Raw genomic sequence first — 20,655 nt, 5'->3', positions numbered from 1 at the left:
ACATTACAACAAACAAAAGAAAAATGATAAACAGAGAAGCTTACCTGCAACGATGTGGTGAAAAATATCTTAGCTTATCGACAATCTAACAGTACATTGTTTAGTTTGGCGGTAAAGTTTTTTCTGCCTTTAAAGACACATACTCTTGCTCTCTTATTCATTGGATTCGTATTGAAAAGTGTGTAAACACACATCTCAAAGTGTATATATATATATATATATATATATATATATATATATATATATATATATATATATATATATATATATATATATATATATATATATATATATATATATATATATATATATATATATATATATATATATATATATATATATATATTCCCATGCTAATTTTTCCTTGCTAAGTTATCTTTGGTTGAAGTAACCTCCATTTATTAGGAACCATAGAAAAATCTTTATTTTTAGAGGCAGGTTCACATGCAAAAAAAATCATAGTAAGTTTGATCCCTGTGTTGACAAGGTCTTAAAACATAGAATTTACTATGAATGAACCATTATGTTTCAAAAGCCAAAAGAAAGTATCCCTTCATCATATAAAGTAATGTCCGCAACTCTTGCTACAAAGCTATATTCCACTGTAGCACCTTACTATTTCTTAGTAATGCCCTTCTAAATGCAACATTACTGTACTTAGGGTATGTGCAACCATAGTATGCTTTTGGCGAACAATATTAGAAAGATTAATATATTCTATTTTCATCGGATGTCTGCCCAACCAAGTATCTTCCCGAAACTTGATTTGGGTACCATCACCCCATTTAAACTTTCCTAGGCTAAAAAAAATGGTCCTTCACACCTATCAAGCTCAACCAAAAGTGAGAATCTCTAGGGTTTTTTATAACATGTGTTAGAGTTTTATCTTTAATATATTTTTCTTTAGTAACTCTTGCCATAAACCCTCTTCCCCGCTATCTGAACAAAGCTGCTCTCCTCTTCGACACCATATAATCTGGAGATAGGACGTCAGTGTCGTCATCCTCATGGCCTTGATCCGGTGATGGCTAGGGTTGAGATCATTGCTTATCCACACCGTTGAATATGCATCGAGATGTGTGAAACAGTAGAGAGAAGTGTGAAAACAGTTGAGAGAAGTGTAGTAGCACGAATCTCAGAGCATATTTGAATGGTCCAGATAAACAGTGCTGAGCATATACACGGTGCATTGTATTACTAGGTTGAAAGGCACCGTGAGTGACCGGAGCCAGGGTCAACCTTCGACCCCTCACAATAGACAATACCAGGGCCTGAACTTATACTTGTAAGTTTCCTATAAAAACACATAGTTTTGAATTATTTACTATATAATATTGTTTTAAAAATAAATGTTTGTGCAATACATCTCTAGTGGCCAGATAACTCTACTCAGGGCCACTTCAGTGGCTTTTCTTATGGAGCAGCTTCTCTAGTGTGGAGTTAAAGTCATTTAAGAAAACATTTGATAAAAACATGTTCGGTGGTAGTTTTCTTATAATTTGTGCCAAGTTTATGAACCAGAAGAAGCCACGTTTTACGGCTCTAGCTCCTCTGGGCCTCTTCGCCAGAGGTTTTTCGACACCTATTATTTGGCATGACTTCGTTGCTGCGTCGTCCAAAACTTTGTACGCGCCCAGATAAAAAAAAATGCACATACACATGCATGAATCTTGGATATTTCAAACATGAGAATCGGTCGATCCTCCATACAGACACGGACACACCCCTGATCTATTCGGATGTAGTGCAGTATATATAGCTTCAGAAATGTACATCCCAGATTGCAACAGCGGAATCAAACAAGAACGGAATAAACTCTTTAGTACGTATTATATAGTACTCACTCCGCCACTCTTGCTATTTCAACTTCCATTGTCATTTCATATTAATATTAATTTCACATGATATATATATATATATATATGCTTGCCTTAAAATAAGTTACTGTGCATGCATGGTGTCCGTGCATGTAACTGATGACCCAATGAGCTATATATATGAGTTAATTTTCCATCATCTACTCCAGTTATCTACCTCGACTACTAAGTAAACCTGCATGATCAAAACTCCACAAAACCCTCCGATCGAAGATGCAGTTGCCATCACAAGAAACAAGAAATCACCATCGCCTCCAGAGCCGCCATTGCAGTTGCAGTTGCAGTCACCAATTCCTCACAGTTGCATTCTTGATTCTTGTCCCCAGTCACCAGTCACCACTTCCTGCCTCGCACTGTAAGTCAGGCTCCGGCGGCCGTCGCAGGGCGAGCGCTTGTGGCGGTGGCGGCTATCAGCAAGAGGCCGTCGGCCGCGTCGCGCTCCCTGCTGCACCAGTAGTAGCCCTGCAGCCTGCTGTCGCTCCCCGCCGCCTCACCGTCACCCTGACTGCGACGGTGATGCAGCAGCAGCGCCATGCCGAGCCCGCCCTCGCCGTACTTGTCGAGGCGCGCCTGCCAGGCGGGCGGGCGGAATGCGCGAACCTCGACGGCGTCGCCGGCGCGGGCGGCGTGGCGCGACACGAAAAGCGACCACTGCCCCGTGATGCGGTACGTGCGGGCACTGGGGTCACGCCGCAGCGACATGCGGTACGCGCGGCCGAGGCGGTCGAGCGCCGCCACGGGCAGCCCGGCGCCCAGCACCAGGCCACGCTCCGCCGCCGTCAGCATGCGCGGAAGCGGCGACGGCGCCACCAGGCTGTCCGGGAGCACGAGGCGCGCCTTGTCGCGGCTGCGGTCCGACGGGGTCAGCTGCTTGGTGAGCACCACCGCCGGCCGCGAGATGCGGAGGCGGAGCAGCTCCGCGCGCAGCCCGTCCTCGCCACGCTCCTCCCCCGCCGCCGCCGCCGCGTCAATCTCCACCTCCCGACGCCCGCGCCCCGATCCCGTCCCCATGGGCATAGGTGGCTCCGACGCGCCGAGAAGAAACCCTCCCCCTCCCCCTCCCCCTCCCCCTCCCCCTCCCCCTCCGTGGTTGTTGCGGAAGTGGCTGGCCATATCCTGGATCGCCGCGGCCGCCGCGTACGGGTGGTACCGCACGACCCTCTTCTTCGGCGGGAGGAGCTCCGGCGGGACGCCGGCGAGGTCGTCCACGTCGCGCTCGCCGCGGGTCACGGTCACCGGAACCCCGCGCTCGGGCGCCAGGTGCTCGACGAATTGCGCACCTCTCGCCGCCAGGGTACCTCCTGGGGTAAGGACCGCACGGGCTGGCGCCGCGGGGGCCGAGGCTCCGACGAACGGAGGAGGCGTGGCGCCGGGGCGGGGCGGCATCCGGAGGCTGCATGGGGGCGGCAATGGCGGGGGAAAGGAGGGGAAGGATGGAGGGGAGAAGCCGGGAGGGAACGGCGGCGGGGGAGGGAGAGCGAAGTGCGGTGGTCGGAGGGGCGGCGGCGGCGGCAGTGGCAGTGGCGGTGGCGGTGGCGGGGCAAGAGGTGGGGTTTTGCGTGGCGGCGAAGTTGGTGCGGGAGCAGGGGCCGGAGCGGGCCAGAGCATGCCAGATTCCAGAGTTCCCATTGGTCGCCCACTCGCTCTCGACTTTGCCTTTCCCTTTTTCTCTCGGAATTCACTTCGACGCCAGCCTGCCATTAATAAACTTACTTTCAGAAAAAAAAAAAACAACAGTATAGGTCTTCTCGATCTTTTTTTACTCTCCTGTTGGGTTTTCTTTTTCTCGAGTAACAAACAATTCAGCTAATTTTCCGCTAATAAAAATCAATTAAAAAACGATTCAAATACGTGATAGTAATACTTAAGTCGTTAGCACTTAGCAGGCAGCTGTTTTTATTCGGAAAGACATTCTCAAGCATTCCTGCCATCCACGGCCAATCAATAAACTATATATGCTTATCAGTACATGTTAGACAACAATCCATGGTTTGGTTTCCAACATGAGACAACAATTCTGTATGCATCGCAGACGCAGTATACTATTCTGATGCCCTGTCCTTGCTCACCAGCCTACTTGATTTTTTGAAGCGATTTTACATCAGCCCAACACATACATTGAGGGTTGCAAGACACAGCAACGAAGACCAAACAAGCCTATGTTATCCGTATGACCGTATGCTCAAGACAGCATGCATGGCTAAACCTGACTGAGTAAGTACTCGACAACGCCTCCAGGACCCCGCATTGCATCATGACAAAGCAGTGGCGCTTTCAGTCAGCTCAAGAAAACCTGGGGGCGACATTGGCGGCATTGCTTCTTCCTGGGCGTCAACCATCTCTAGGATCTTTCTTACGGTTGCCTGCAACTTTTCGTGACCACCTTCTAGTGTGGACTGACCAGCTGTTCCGTTTAGTTGGATGGCCTCGTTTCCGAAACCCGTGTTTGATGACTTTGTTTTCGACTGTGCTTTCGCTGATGTTACTGCATTGGTAAAGACACCAGATTCCTTGAGCCCACGGATGATAGCCTGAGAAGATTGGGCATAAAATAAAAGATAGCAGCAATAAGAAACAACTTCCACAAGCTGAAAGCATACAAGATTGAGATCAGGACTAACCATGGGCGCATATATACGTGTTAAAACACCCTTCCTCAAAAGTTTCAAATTGGTGTCTTTATCGGTCCATACAACATGTTCCCGGTACCTGAACAAAGGTAGTCAGACCACTGTGATCTCTCTTGATTCAGGTAGGATAGGGAGGAATGGTTGGTGCTTGGTAAACAGAGGCAGAGGCCTAAGAGTATTACCAGTTCCTCATCTCCTCCTCAGTCGCTGTTGATGCAATTATAAAGGCCTGCCATGACACAGTACAAGGGAGGATTCATTAGGTATCCCAAGTTAGTTATCCCGTTAGCTACCTATGCACAATGATACCTAATAAGAGCCATATCAGTTTCCTTTTTTTTGGTAAATGTATAGCCAAGAACTTTGGGATAATGACCAAACTGATCCTTCAGCTAAATAAATTGGTAGGGGGCATTCAAAAGACAGTTATATGGTTCTCTGGCATGGCTGGCTATACATTGGGACCATGGGAAACATTTCTGTGATTAGTATAAGGCACACGAACAAGGTACAATATTGTGCTTGTGCAATGCCCCACCACCCCCGTATCTGATTCAGACATAACTACATCCAGTTATCCACTTTCAGTTAAAAAAAGATACTACATGCATATATTGTGTAAACTGAGATTGTTTCCACCCACGACAGTTTCCACAAGCATTTCCATAGTATAATAAATCATCTAGCCATTTTTCTCCCCCTCTCATTCTTTATATCATATCACTTAAATGAAATAAATGTATTATTTCAACGTTTCGGCCAGGAAACAGTTATGATGTTGACAAGGTGGCCTGTACCCATAGGACAACAATAGATGCTATGCAGGTACAGCAAAGGGAAGAAAAGATAGCTCACCAAACGGTCAAATTCCAAGATAAAACATCGCTTCACATCTTCTTTAGTTGGCTTGCAACCACACCTATCCCTCCTTGAGGTTAGGTCTGAGAACTTTGTGTAGGTGTAATGCAGAATAGCAGCCTCCTCCAATTTGATTTCACTACATAAAAAGAAATATATAACTAAACCATCGAGTACAAATGGACAGTAGTTTGTTGACTGACCATTTGTTTTAGCAAAAAAGAACTCATCATATTGAGATATCTTACTTTGGGGATTTCATGTAATTATGCCATCTATGAGCACCATTTGGACGCAGATGCTCCTGAACCCTTGCAGCCGATTTTCCATTACCATAAGTAAGGAAGTAGTTTGGATTACCACGTGTTGCTTCTTTGTATAGACCAAAGTATGTATCCTTTGGTAGATGGTCATAATTTTTCTTAAACATGGAAACCTGCAGGCACAAAACAAATCATAAATGATGCAAGCTATCAAACAAGCCAACAATAATCAGACCAGTCCTATTATTCCCTTCAATGCATCAATGAGTAGTTCTGTGCAGTGTTTGCTAAACTATAGTTTTTTCTAGACAGTGAGTCGATATCTGGTTATCTACAGGTGACACTTTGTTTCTGAAGTAAGACAGTGGATCATCATTAGGATACATAGCCAATTCTTTCCTTTCTTTTGCATACATGTTACAGATAACAGTAGCTTCTATACCTCAGTGAAAGGATCCTTAATGTCATCACGCTCAATGCTGCTCTCCTGGAAAAAAGAAATATATATACAATAATCAATTGTGAAGCATGTCACCATATTCAACAAACATGTTATTGTGTGACTCACATAATTGGGGAAGATAACCATGTCAACATTGTCAGGAACATCTAAAAGCAATCGCCTCAGGGAGTACTCTCGGGCACCAGCTGGGTGAATCAACTCATCAGTATCAAGGTGAATGATCCAATCCATCCCAGCATCCTGTGAAAATCAAACAGGGGACATTCACAGCAATCTCACGACTAAATACAAGGCCTTTTCAAAGTCAAAATGACAGCTAATAAAATGACTCCATAATTAGCTCCACTTGTATTGTACATGCTTGCTATAAATGATGTAAAAATCACGTCCCTTGCCATTGGTACGGACCGGGAACATTACAGAAAGGTGCTATGATTAGAACATCTTGGGTTTTTAGTTAGTAGTGGTATCTAAGGATGCAAGGTGGGGCAAGGTGGGGCCGGGCCGCCGCGCTAACCCGCGGGGCTACCCGCGCCACCAACCCGCATAAGCCCGCAAAGTAGCCCACTTAGATAGAGTGGGCTGAGGTGGGAAACCCGCATATCCCAGCGGCAACCCACATCCTGGAACGCAATGGTCATCACCGACAAGTCGATAAGCTGCGGCTTCTGCTCGATTGCTGGCGCAGGGAAGTGGTTCAACCACTGCCACTGGAACTGCTGGTCGTGCACGCCCTCCCTGAAGAAGCTGCTGCCAGTGACACCGATACCTCCCCTGTTCAGCATGCTGCCGACCTGATGCTGCCGACCTGATGCTGCCGGGGCACTCCCGGAGCGGTAGCCGGCACCTGCAGGCAGTCCATGTACTCGTCCCCCCCCGTCGGACTAGAAGCTCCCCATGTTGGAGCTGGACTCCGCCAGCAGCGGCGGCGGAGCATTGCTGCCCACCGGCTTCTGCTGCTGCGGCTGCCTCTTAATGATCCTATAGATGGTCCATACCTCCTGCATTTTTCAGAGCCGGTTGCTGCTGTCCATGTTTTCAGATCGGACGACTAATCGTGATTAGTCGTCCTTATCGTAACTGCGTGCTCGATAAGTTTCGTCGATTCGATCAGGTCGATCAGAAACCTTATCGTCCGATTAGATGCGATTAGTCACGATTAGTCGTCCGATAAGTGTAGCAGGACGATAAGTTGGGCCATTACAGGAATATTGTATTTAGGCCTGTAGGAAGAATTAGGCCCACCTTAAGCCGGCCAATTAGGGTAAGAAAAGAACAAGAGTGAGTGAGTGAGTGTCCAGGAGGCAGGAGCTCATGTTTGTGGCCAAATCAGGCATCAGCAAGCTGCAATTACATGTAAGTGGCCAAATCACCATGATAATGATTCATTATGCCATGAATTCATATATTTACATCATATATATATAGTATATACATGGTCGATCAGGTTATCTAGGCATAAGGACGACTAAATGTCCGACCAGCCCGATCAGACCGACTAATCGACCCTGATCGACGACTAATCGCGATTAGTCGTCTGATCGGTGGTCAAACAACTAGATTCGATAATACGATCTGAAAACATGTGTTGCTGCATTGCTGCACTGCAGGTGAGTGTTGCTCGCACGCACACCAAGAACCTCATCGCCGGGCGAGAGCCGAGAGGCCAACCACCATGGCGAGCATTGCTCGGTTGGCTGACGGCATGAGCTGCACTGCTGGCGGGTGTTTTTGGCATGCATGCAGGTGCAGGTCTCCCCTTTCTCTTTGGACTGCAGGTCTGCAGCAGGGTGCATGCAGTGCACACTGCCAGGGTGCCAGCATTAACAACTCCGGCATCCCTGTCGCTGGCGGTCAGAGTAATGTTTGTAGTGGCAACTGGGTCCTGTGTGCTCTTATCCACAGCAAAGCCGTCTGTCTGCATGTATGGGTGTGCTAATTAAGTGGGCTGGCTGAACCTGCGTCTTGCCGTGTGCGTTGTGCGGCCGTTGCAGGCTCGCGGCATCAGCCCGCGATGCGTTTGCGGGTTGCACGGACGTGGGGCGGGTTAGCCACCGCTGCCCCACCTGCATCCCTAGTGGTATCACCTACGATAATGTTTATAGCTTGCGGAATGGGAACATTGCAGAAAACTGCGATGATTAGAACATCTTGGATTTTTAGTTAGTAGTGGTATCACCTAGGATAATAATGTTTATTAATGTTTATAGTGGACAGAGGTCTATATTCCTACTTTTTTAAACTCGGGATCAACCCTGCCTATACAGAAAGTAAAAGTTCTTACAGGTCTATAATAACTCTATATTTGTACTAATGAGTGACTCTGGTATGTGTCTTGAAGTTTCTGCAATTTTTCCATAAACTTCTACATCATTTACTACTCATCCTAAAAGTTGTTTCAGGGAAGTGAGAAAAGCATGTGGTACAAGAAAACGTTGAGAAACTTATTGGAACTGACATTATTTGCATTATAACCTTCCCTTTCATTACTATAGACTATATAGCTACACTGCTACACACAATCAATAACTTAACATGTTTTTTTCAGACATCGAATTAACAGTTTTTTAGACATCGAATAACTTAACATGTTGTTTTTAGACATCGAATAACTTAACATGATGAATTACACTGTTGATATCATATATCGACATTTGTGCTGCAGAGCTCAAAACAAGACTGCCAGATAACTATATTAATTCCTAATACCAATAGTGAGGAAAGAGTGGCTGAAAATTAGATAATACAAAGACTGCTGGTATCTGTGAATATAGACAGACAACAATTACAACACTCTGTAGGAAGGGAATATGAAAGTCAGGATTTCTGTTTAAATTGATGTTAAAAACAGATAGTAAGGAACAGTTCATACCCTTGCCATAATAATAGCCATTTCCATGTTTAGTGATTGTTTGACAAATAGTTCATAATTACAAGGCTTGTAAAAGAAACCTGATAGCCAAGTCTCGTTCCAAATGCGGCTGAAATCGTAAAATGGTCACAACAGAAGCTTTAGACAACGAAATAATCAACACAATACTTCAGAAATACGTGGGTCAGGAAACGGAGATACAGGATCCAATCAGCAACACTTCATAATCAATATTCAGAATTATTCAATGGCAGTGTTGCAATGAAAGAAAGTAACTTGGCATCAATCTTGTTACCTCTATGGCTCTACCATATGGTTTGAAGCAAGTATTAACATAATTTAATATTTATCAACACATTTTAGTTATATAGCTTACTAAAATCATAACTATCAAAACTTACATTCCAATTTCCAAATAAATATATCTTTACTTGGAACAGGTATTTTTAAGGTTGAAAAGATTCACATGGAACTGTTCCATACATTGACATACCTTTTGTCCTGTTTCTCTTTCAACTCTTTAGTTCTGTAAATAATTTTGACACCCTAAAGCAGGGGCACAGAAAGTCAGTGCTTAGATAAAGAAAAAAAAAATCATAAACAGAAGAATGGGATATGAAATGACTTGTTTACCCGAATAGATTCAAGAACAGAGGTGACAGCTGGCTTTGCAGCCTCTCCTTCAACAAAGAGAAAGAAATGTGAAACACCAATGACCTTGTGATAATACAACCATGGGAGAATCTGGTGTAGGCCAGCAGATGTGCTTCCCGTGATACAGATCTGCAGTCCAAGATACAGGATTAGCTGAATACAAGTACAGTTTGGGTAACATTTGACTCTAAACATGTGAAAAAGCGAAAGGATGCTAGATCAGTTGGTCTAGGCACTGCGGCGGCACCTCCCAGGTCCTGAGTTTGAATCCCAGTGGGAGCGAATTTCAGGCTGGATTAAAAAAATCCCCTCGTCCGTCCTCATACCAAAGCAATTGGGGGGGGGGGGTCCTGGCCCTATTCTCAGGCCTTGTTTAGTTGTGAAAAGATTTTGGATTTTGACACTGTAGCACTTTCATTTGTATTTGACAACTATTGTCTAACTATAGACTATCTATGCTCAAAAGATTCGTCTCGTAAATTACAGACAAACTGTGCAATTAGTTTTTATTTTCGTCTATATTTAGTGTTCCATACATGTGCCACAAGATTTGATGTGACAGGAAATCTTGAAAAGTTTTTGAATTTTGGGGTAAACTAAACAAGGCCTCACTTGGGCGATGGAAAGGCCACCGTGTATGGATGGGGTGGGGGTTCAGGGGTTTTCTCACCGGGTGAGATGGCACTTTCTTCTTAATTTGAAAGCTGCGGCGGCAGTCTTAACCGCCCCGGTCGAGTTTTTCTAAACATGTGAACAAGGTTCTTGCAAAACAAAAGAGTGGGGGAGAGGTGTAGGGTTTTGAGTTTGAAATGAAAAAGCATCTGGATGATTTTTGGTGGATATAAATATTGTTAGGTCGTGGCAAGTGTTTGCCGTGTGAGTCTTCTCTACTTGAACAAACATTTTTAGAACCGCATGAACTTTATATATATCCACATTTTCCAATTCGCTATCTTAATAACAGGGTAAAACAAAGATACTTGGATTCATTCTGTTGCCTAAACTCCTGTGTATATGAATGCGATGATACAAGATCTCCATATTGTGCAATTGTGACTGTACATAAAAGAAATTTCTCCATGTAATCCAACTATGGTTGTACAATAAGTTACATTACCTAATTACGCTATTTTCATGGTCTTAGTAAAATGTAGTAGTACATAAGTATATATTGGTGTGCAGTCCGCAATGGCCTGCACACCATGGTAACAAAAACAAGTAGTTAATCCTATAGCAAACTCCTGCAAGGAACAGTGTGATCCAGCTAAACCTGTGGTTAAAAATAGTTCTCAGGACACGGATCGCACAGCATGGTAGCTGACGAGGCAGGAGTACGAGATACTCGTATCACGGTGTCGGCGGTAATTCAGTAGTTCTAGAAGCGATGGAGAAATGGGATCTCGACGCCGGGCAGATCAGATCGCGCTCACCTTGGGGGTTATAGAAGATTCGGAGTCGAAGTTCCATCCGCGGTAGAGCGAGATTCCGTTGGAAGAAGACGCGGCGCTCCGGCCGAGGATCTCGGCGCAGTCGGCTCCCGGGGAGGAGGAGGAGGAGGAGGATACCGCGAAGTAGGAGGCACCGCCCCCGTGGGAAGACGAGGAGGACCCGAGAGGGCTGTTCTCCATGCCCGGGAAGCGCTGCGTGTCGGCGGGCCAGGCGGCGCCGGCCGGGTCCCGCATGCCGCCGCGCCACTGGAGCGCGAAGGCGAAGGCGGCGAGCGCGAGCGGCAGCAGCGTGAGGAGGAGGAGCATCCGCGTGGCGAAGGCCGCGGCCGACGCGCCGCCCCCGCCGCCGGCGGAGGCGGCGGTGGAGGAGCCCCCGCGGTAGCCCGCCATGGGAATTGGGATTGGAGGAGGAGGAGGACGCGAGGTGCGCAGTCGTTGGCTGTACAAGACAAGCACACTCGCGGAGAACTCCAAGTCCAAAGCGTTGGGGAAGAAGAAGAAGGAGGACTGGATGGGCCTGAGTGGGCCAAATACTAATACGGGCTGGGATGTGGAAGGGTAAGGTGTTGGGCAGGCTGGGTGTAAATCCAGGCCTCTTCTGTATTCCATATGGGAGAGGATTTAGGCCCATCCATCCAAAACTGTAACTCAGGGCTGGTGACCAAGAGCCCAAGACTAAGAATTGAAGTTTGATGAAAACAAAAATGATAATTTCTAATTTTCAAAAATCATTTTCTAGTTTTTTCAGGTCCAAACAAAAATGGCAGTGGTAATAAAAAAATATAATGATAAATCAGAAATGAAAATGAAAACGATTTTGTCTTATTCCGATCGTTTTTCAAAGATTACCATATTTAGACGGTAATTTACTGTCAGTAGTTACCGATTCAAAGGCCTTGAATCCATAGGCTATATAATGCATATACTTTATATCCAGTTGTTAAGCATCCCATCCGCACACACAAGCACATAAGTCAAAAAATTTTGGAAAGGAACTATACGGCAAGTATTTCATTCCTATAGGAACAAGGCAATTAACTAATCACATACTGCACCCATGACTCTAGCCAGTGACCATGAACACGAACTTTAGGGTCTAACTTGTTTGAGATCTAAGATGGTGTGGACCGTGGTTTTAACTTGTGGTCTTGTCAATTTTGGCTTTATTTATTAATCTCTTGTGAGATAGATCGAGTTATATGGTTCTTCTCATGTTCTACGGTTTGGTGTGTTTATCATTTTTGAGGATATTGTTCTCATGGATTTCGATCATTATCGATGTATTTTTTGATCGATTACTAATGTTTTTTAAATTACCTAAATATCCGTGTCGCATTCATTTCTGACAATATCATATCGATTTCATTTTCGAAAAAAAATATATAAAAGTGATTTGGTCTCCTATCAATCGCTTCCGATTGCTTTCATCCATAGAAGCATGAGATGAGACCTTTTCTCTTTTTTTCTGCTTTTTTTGGCTGAGCCAAGCATGAGACTTTTTAACTAAACATATTATATATGTGTATATTCAATGCAAAATAATACTAGTAGTAACAAAGCTGATCGACCGATATAACCTCGGAAGATGGAGATCGGAAGATGGAGATGCCATTTGTTTGGTTTCCCTCACTAAATTTTAGCTAACTAAATCTATTTTAGCTACTCTTGAGTGACTAGCTAGTGGGACTAAACTATTTTAACTTCTTTTTAGTCAATGTATTTAGAATTTTAGTTATTAAAGTGACTAAAGTTTAGCTGCTTTAAAATTTAGCAAGACAAAGCAAACAGCCTTGCGAATCTCATCTCAACCGACTGGACTGATTGCTCCAATGGTACCTACATCTACCTGTCAATGCACATGGTCTGAATCTTCAGTTTTGTCTGCTTTTAGGACATCTCCATTTATTTTTTTTATTTACAACAAGGAAGCTACCTACTTCTACTTGCGTATACTTCTGGTGCTATGTGCTGGAGCAGTCTATGGAATTGCTTCCTGCTGCTTCCTTTCATCATGCCCAGTGTGCCAGTTTCTTCAGCACAAACAAGGGTCTTGTTTAGTTTCAAATTTTTGGCAAAATGAGCGCTGTAGCAGTATCATTTGTATTTGACAAATATTATCTAATTATAGATCAACTAGGTTTAAAAGATTCGTCTCGCAAATTACAGGCAAACTGTATAATTAGTTATTGTTTTTTTTATAATTAATGCTCCATGCATATGCCGCAAGATTCGATGTGACGACGAATCTGAAAATTTTTGCAAAACTTAACTAAACAAGGCCGGTAGGCGCGCTGATGATAAGTTCAGCTGTTCACCACCAAGAAAAACAAGCACTGCTGCTAACATACAGTATTAATGTCTTTTCAGACCTTTCCTAGGTAGTGTTAGCTGATACCATGATGTCATAAAGAGACACGGAAGAAACATCATCATCTCTGATAATGAGAAGCTATATCTGAAGGACTTCATATTTATTGGCAGGGCAGACATTATATAGTCTCCTTCTGCATCAGAGAGATACTCCACCCGTCTCTGATCAGTAATTGAATCAACTTGTAAAGTTGTCGTAAGTTAGATTTTCTTAAATCTGACCATCGTTATTTTTTTTTACAAAATTTGGGGAAACTTAAAGGGGCTTGACTTAGGATCGGATAACTCTCTCTAGATAGGTTGATTTATTCAGGACGAGAGAGTGCAGTAGATCGAGCATCCATGATATATATTCTTTCTGCTGAAGGATTGGGTGGACGTCTCTCCGACTAGCCAGGTATGCAGGACGCTCTTGCTGGCTGGCTTGACTGAGCTAGCCACCAACGCAAATAGCCATCATTCAATCAATTCAGACCAAGCAACCCTACTTAACTGCAACTTGCGAGGTGCTTGCATGTCCAGCTCACCTTGGTAGCTAGACTCCAACAGATTAGAGGCGACAACATCATATAGATGATGATGATGAACTATCTATCAACTGCATGCTAGATGATTATATACTCCGATCCTGTGCTGTGCAACACAGTTAAGGATAAATCACTCGATCTGCACTTTTTTTTTCTCTTGAAAAGCATGCAACTAAATAAAGGATCACAAATAAATAAACATCGTAAAGTTATTTAGCTTCTTCCCAGCATAAGTAGTGTATATACCTCACCGTGGGTACACAACGTATAATAACTAGCTAGAGCGACAAGTAGAAATCATAAAAAAGCTAGGATCGGAGAAGATTCCGTCGTCCCGTCCTTTTCCAAAAACTAGGCTTTCGTACTGAGGCCTTGTTTAGTTCTCCAAAAGTTTTTAAGATTCCTATAAAATCAAATCTCGCGTCACATGCATAGTGCATTAAATACACGTGAAAACAAAAACTAATTACACAGTTCATCTGTAAATCGTGAGACGAATCTTTTAAGTCTAGTTACTCTATGATTGGACAATGTTTGTCAAATAAAAACGAAAATGCTACAATATCGAAATTCAAAAAATTTTGCGAAATGAACAAGGCCTGAATTGACCATTTTAGTCCGGTCGTGCATATCACCGTCCGTGATGACGGGACGACGACCTACCAGCAGATTCCCGTAACCGTGAAGAATCATCTCACCCTACCTATGCACAGCACAGGGTTGGTCTGTTTGAATCTCATAAACTAATTGTACTGTAGCTTCTAAGATTAGCTCTCGTGTATCCAAACATCTTTAGCTAATAGTCCAACAATAGCTCAAAATAAGTTATTTAGCTAATGAAAAATTATTAATTAGCACTATTTAGCTAATTAATACAAGTTATTAATTAGCTGGAACCTGGAATAGAGGAAACATTTGACCAGGTAACAGCTACTCCCTCTATTTGAAATCATAAAACGTTTTGTCCATTTTATATACTTAGTTCTTTTATGTACTTACTCCGTATTAAATATCACTATGTCTAGAAAAGTCAAAACATATTATAGTTTGGAATAGAGGAAGTAACAATTAGCTAGTTTGGTCAAATAGGTCCATACACCGATATCTTACCGTTCGTCAATTTATTCAGCACTAACTTTCGCGAGAAATTAATTCTTGTTGCTTAGAGATTGATAAGTTTATGCTGAGAGCAGCAACAAAGCACATATATGGCCCGTTTAGTTGGCATTTTTTTGTTTTGGGTATTGTAGCACTTTCGTTTGTATTTGGTAATTATTGTCCAATCATGGACTAACTAGGTTCAAAAGATTCATCCTACAAATTACAGACAAACTATATAATTAGTTTTTTATCTATATTTAATACTCTATGCATGTGCCGCAAGATCCGATATGATAAAAAGTCTTTGAATTTTTTTGGATTTTAGGGTAAACTAAACAAGCCTTATAACTATACCGCTAATAATAATAGCAGCTAGCATGCATACAGCTATACTAAGGCCTTGTTTACATCTATTTTTTTAGAATTTTGGTACTGTAGCACTTTTGTTTTGTTTGATAAATATTATTCAACCATGAACTAAATAGGCTTAAAAGATTCGCGTCTCGTTATTTACAGATAAACTGTGATATTAATTATTTTTTAATTTATATTTAATATTTTGTGTGCTATAAGATTCGATGTGACGAGAAATCTTATAAATTTCTGGATCTATCAGTGCATTTAAACAGGGCCTAAATACAAGACATGTGATTTGTCGCATCTCAAGTACATACGTGTACGTAACTAACTAACCATGCATATACGCGGCAGCGACAGCCGCCTCATTGTAGAGACGCGACGTTGATTTATACCATCTTCAATGCTGAAAAGGAGATGATGCAGAACATACACCTACTATACATCTCGCATTCAGAGATCGATGCCATGCAATGCAATGCAACTTGGCTACACTGCGCATGCACCATGCATCTGTGCATGCATGCCACAAGATCGAACAAAAGATATTTTCTCTTTTTCTTCCTTTCCTTTGAATTCAAATCAAGTGGCTATTCTTGTAAGATTGATAAGCCCATTTCCAACACCCAAGGGCACCCTTTTTTAATAAGAAACAAGAGGGGTGCAACCCCCTCTTACTCGGCTTTATTGAAAAAAGATATAAAAAAAATCCCGCTTTTTATCCCCTTTTACCTGCTCCTAGGCCCTAGCTAGGCTAGAGAGGTAAGATCATGAACACATGACTAATTCAAGTCCAAATATATAAACAATCTTTGTCAAAAAAATATAAACAATAATAAGCTACTAGTAACCGTCTGTTTGGTTGGGTTTTTTTTCTGAACCACGTAATTTCTCCATTCCAAATTGTAAGTCGTTCTGGTAGCAAAATATATATACCTAGAAAATTTAGAAGGACTTATGATTTATTAGAATGAGGGAGTACATATGTAGATGGTTATATATATGCATGTATACTTATCCTACCTAATGAGCATCTCCACAAGAATAATAATGTCATTAACACTTAGGATAAATCAAAGAAACTACAGACACCTATGTCGAGTCGAAGATTTGAATAAACCTAGTTCAAGAAGAAACCTGCCAACTACGCTGGATATATTCGATATTGGGGCATACCATAATAATTTGGCCATGTTTTTGAATATATAGGATGATACTCAGTACCTTTATTTATGCCAAAAAGAATACAATCCTATGGTCAAACTCAAAATGTTTCAAGTTCATCTTTTTAGAGATAGGGAGAACATGTCTAGAAAATTCTCTTAATAATAAGTTGGATGGTTACATATTAGATAAGTCGTTAGTCGTGACTCATAAGCGCATATATTTATGTTATATATAGTTTAAGTTTTTGCTAATCCAAATCCAAAATCGAATCTAATCTAAATAAATTAAATTAAAGAAAAGTGGCTGTGCACGTACAGATAGAGATGCTTTATATATTTTATATATAGCATGTATATGTACGTATACTTACGTGTTGGACTAGACTGGGCTTGCGATGCAACAGCGACCCTCAGCCCATCGTATGTGTCTGCGCGCTCCAAAGATAGGTATCTGTAATGTGAAATTACTGACCTGTCCAGCCGTACCGGACTTAGCTAAAACAGCAAGCAAAATATCTAAGAATAGTACCAAATAATAATAACCGGGCTTATCAATCAATCAGTCAATCAATCACACTTTTCTTGTGAATCTTTTCTTTTCTTTTTCTTTATGCTAGCTTCTGAATATATATGTTTCTATCTATTATAATGGAGAGATCATCATCAGTCCTTGTTATACTTTTCTTATATATAAATTAAATAAAAAGGAAAAATATATAAGTTTGTGTGGAGTCATGACAAGCTAGGGAAGTTTGGTTTAGCTTGAGACTGAGAGGATTGTGATCACGTCGTTTTCGCTAAGGGCATCACTAGTGATTGATCTTGCCTGCCCACCCTGCGCCTTGAGTGCTGACTGCGGCCGCCGTACGTGTTGCATGCACATCCATCGGTGTTATATCAGTATGTAGCTATCGATCGATGAATCCATCGCTTGCTTCGTTCCAAGCTAATAATCTCGTGATTTTAATTTGTAGCTAATTTTTCGTGCTTATCCATCTCATACATCATGTCACCGATGGCAGAAACAGATGCATGCCAACATGTGTGTGTGTGGAAAGGAGCTAGGTCATTATGTCAAAGCTGACATCCATCGTGATTCATATGTGTTTGTTGTGGACTGAGAGTGAAAAATAGTTTCACTTCAACACATGTGTATTAAGTTGAATACGAGTAAAAATTGTAGATGAACATGTTTTTGTCCTTGAAACCGGGCCGACGGAGTGTGGATCACTCCATATATAGATCGTTTTTATGAATAATCTTATATTTGATTCTATGCTACCACAATCTGAAAATAGCTAGCTTACCAAGAAACAAGGAAGCTGGAAACAACGTAACCAAGAAGCAAGCAAAAAGGAAATTATATGCACAAGAGTTTGTCTTCTTAAATACGTCCATCCATCATATCAACAAACATATCAATATAAATAATTACACATTTGTAATAATCACCCCCAAATCAAAAACAAAGAAAACCCCACATTACAAATGTACACAGCAAGGTCCATCCATCGAGGTGACAGTAGAGAAAAGAATAACAAATTATGCCAAGTGTGTGTCTGATGACTTAATCACTTAATTTTAACTCGATCTACGCATCTACGTGGTTGACAAGCAGTGATGATCCAGTAACTTTTTAATCTCACGGTAACTTAATTTAATTTACCAGCAGCTTTGCTCCATCAATCGGATCGGCCGGATCACTTCTCCTCAGTAGCAGCTGCTGCCGGTGGCGCCGCCTCCTCGGCAGCCGGCTTCGCCTCCTCCTCCTTCTTCTCCTCCTCCTCTTCCTTCTTCTCCTCTGCCGCCGGCGTCTCTGCCGGCGCCGGCGCGGCCTCCTCGGCGGCAGCCGGCTCGGCCTCCTCCTTCTTCTCCTCCACGGCGACTTCCCGGGAGGTGGCCTCAACCTCAGCCGCCGGCTCCACCTTGGGCTCCTCGGGGATGAACGGTGCAACCTTGTCCAAGATGAAGGTGATCGCCGGAGACAGGGGCGTGGTGCCGGACTTGGCCACCGCCTCGCTCACCACCTTGGCTCCAGGGAAGTCTGCACATAGATAAATAATAAACAGTTGAGGACTAAATTGGAATTTCATTTTGGTTTGTTGTTTTGTGTTAGGCTGCTTCTCCTGGAAGAAAAATGGTACAGTGGTTGAGAAGATTCAAGATTCCTATGCAGTTTGATTGTGTCTATACACAGGAAAACAAAAAGAAAAGGAGATAAAGGTCAGGTTGTCCAAAAAAAAACACATAGCAAAGGGTACCCAAGAAAGCGACTGATCCACAAGATTGCTAGAAGGAACTAAAAAAAAGAAGGCGGTTGGTGGTGCGCTTCTAGTTCATATATTTTCACCAGGGTGGAAAAAACTGCTTTGGGATGTTCTGATAGGATGAAGGGACACTGTTTTTAAGGGAAAAAAATGCAAAATTAAAATTTTTAGTGCTACTACTTACAAGGAGGCAAATATGGTCTTTTTTTGTGAACTTCAGTTTGAGGTGATGCAACTGAAATCCTAGAATCGCAAATACTAGAAACCAAAGGAAACGTATTGTGGTAATTAACTTCAGTTACTGCCTTTCTTTTTTCCCTGAAGTACTGCTATCATGCATAGAAACTACATACAGAGACAAGGAACATAATTGACGTTTTCATGCTTACCAATCTTAGCCAGCTCATCGAGGAACTTGGTAACTGCAGCCGAGTTCTTCTTGCTGATCTTGACTGGCTTCTTATCCTTGAACAGAGCCTAATTATTCAGCAGGTACAACCATCATCAGTAGCAGTAGGGCCCGGCCATAATATATAGTTACTTAAGTCTAAAGCAACCCAACCAAATACAATAGATAAATAAATAAATACTGAAAAAGGGACACTAGCTAGTTAATAATCAATTACCTTAACCTCAGGAGGAGATGCTTCATAAGTCTCCACAACCTTGGGCTCCAGTTCTGTCTTCTTGTCCTCAATCTCCTTGCCAATCTCCTCCTGCAGATTATATTTATATATATTAGTTGACACAAATAAGAAAGGTTTGATTAACAAACATATAGAAAAAAAAAATATATATATATATACAGAGGGAGTCAAGTGATCGACAGGCTTGTAGCTAAGGTATCATCATCTGAACTAGCTAGCTCCTGCAGATAGGTTATAGATTACCTTGTTGAAGGACTTCAAGAAGCCTACAGCAGCAGCCTTCTTGCCATCCTTGTCAAAGATCTTGTTGAGGCCAGGCAGAACCTTGGTCTTCCACACACTGGTCATCTCTCTTCCTTGTTCAGAGTATATATCAACCTCTGCTCCGGCCAACACAGAAGCAAAATAAAAAGCATCAGAAATGTTCATGCATGCAAGAAGATGATAAAGAAAAAAAAAAAGAAAGAAACAGCAGCAAGGTGATGATTGATGAATGAACAAGCAAGAAATCAGCTGGAAGAAACCAAGCAATAAGGATGATGCATACATACATGCAGGAAGGACTAAGGAGAGATAGGAGGTGGCTGCTGCAGCTAATCTGTGTGTGTTTGTGAGGTGTGATGTGGAGCTGTGATCACCAGGCAGCCTATGAATGGTGGCAGCAGTACAGGAGCAGCCACGGTGCCATGAGAGTGATTATAATGAATGGGCTGGCAAGAAAGACACCCTGGGGTAGCAGCGAAATGACGGCGATGCCCCCACTGCAAGGATGGCTCTGTGGATGAGCCAGGGGTATAACTGTCAACAGGAAAGAAGATTATGGAAGGCATGTCATTAAGCCAGCAAGAGCTCAGAACGAGCTGGAGGATGATGATGAGGACGAACCGGGGGGGTGGGGTCGGTCGTGGCCAGAGCAGAGAGCAGAGGTGGCTTGCAAGCTGCAAGCTGCGCTGGAGTAGGGACAGGGAGGGAAGTGGTAGTTCGCTAGGATCCTTTGTGAGCTCTCGTCTCGTGGTCCGGCTAACTAATCAACCGTCCTATCAACTACGTGGTCTTTATGCCGCGAGTTTTACTGATAGAAAAATTTTACCTTTAAATGGTAAAGATGATGCATCTATGCCTTGGTTTCAAGCAAATCTTTGAATAAAGTAGGTA

General features: G+C 42.7%; 2 protein-coding genes across 2 annotated transcripts; both read right to left on the bottom strand.

The window, feature by feature from the left end:
• Nucleotides 3,771-11,531, bottom strand: LOC8077558 (glycosyltransferase-like At2g41451). Its single transcript, XM_002454836.2, has 11 exons — nt 11,048-11,531; nt 9,597-9,746; nt 9,457-9,509; nt 8,964-9,072; nt 6,197-6,331; nt 6,071-6,115; nt 5,614-5,801; nt 5,363-5,504; nt 4,690-4,736; nt 4,499-4,586; nt 3,771-4,408 (listed from the first exon to the last, which is right to left on the bottom strand). Exons 1-11 carry the CDS (start codon nt 11,453-11,455, stop codon nt 4,130-4,132), a joined length of 1,644 nt encoding a protein of 547 aa, XP_002454881.1. The 5' UTR covers nt 11,456-11,531; the 3' UTR covers nt 3,771-4,129.
• On the bottom strand, nt 17,938-20,208 carry LOC110433428 (salt stress root protein RS1-like). Its single transcript, XM_021455557.1, has 5 exons — nt 20,052-20,208; nt 19,744-19,880; nt 19,480-19,569; nt 19,243-19,330; nt 17,938-18,630 (listed from the first exon to the last, which is right to left on the bottom strand). Exons 2-5 carry the CDS (start codon nt 19,846-19,848, stop codon nt 18,287-18,289), a joined length of 627 nt encoding a protein of 208 aa, XP_021311232.1. The 5' UTR covers nt 19,849-19,880; nt 20,052-20,208; the 3' UTR covers nt 17,938-18,286.

Source organism: Sorghum bicolor, chromosome 3 (assembly GCF_000003195.3).
Source record: "Sorghum bicolor cultivar BTx623 chromosome 3, Sorghum_bicolor_NCBIv3, whole genome shotgun sequence".
Lineage (NCBI taxonomy): Eukaryota > Viridiplantae > Streptophyta > Magnoliopsida > Poales > Poaceae > Sorghum > Sorghum bicolor.
The sequence above is the reverse complement of the archived record's forward strand: the minus strand, read 5'-3'. Positions and strand labels throughout refer to the sequence as shown.

Bases quoted from the DNA above. Each gene is read 5' to 3' on its own strand.
- LOC8077558 (XM_002454836.2), bottom strand. From the start codon at position 11,455: ATGGCGGGCTACCGCGGGGGCTCCTCCACCGCCGCCTCCGCCGGCGGC. The intron at 9,747-11,047 runs GTGAGCGCGATC...CTTGGACTGCAG, and splicing joins AATCTTCTATAACCCCCAAG to ATCTGTATCACGGGAAGCAC. The intron at 6,332-8,963 runs GTATGAACTGTT...TGATTTTCACAG, and splicing joins TGGCTATTATTATGGCAAGG to GATGCTGGGATGGATTGGAT.
- LOC110433428 (XM_021455557.1), bottom strand. From the start codon at position 19,848: ATGACCAGTGTGTGGAAGACCAAGGTTCTGCCTGGCCTCAACAAGATC. The intron at 19,570-19,743 runs GTAATCTATAAC...TATAATCTGCAG, and splicing joins TCTTGAAGTCCTTCAACAAG to GAGGAGATTGGCAAGGAGAT. The intron at 18,631-19,242 runs GTAAGCATGAAA...ATCTATGTGCAG, and splicing joins CGATGAGCTGGCTAAGATTG to ACTTCCCTGGAGCCAAGGTG.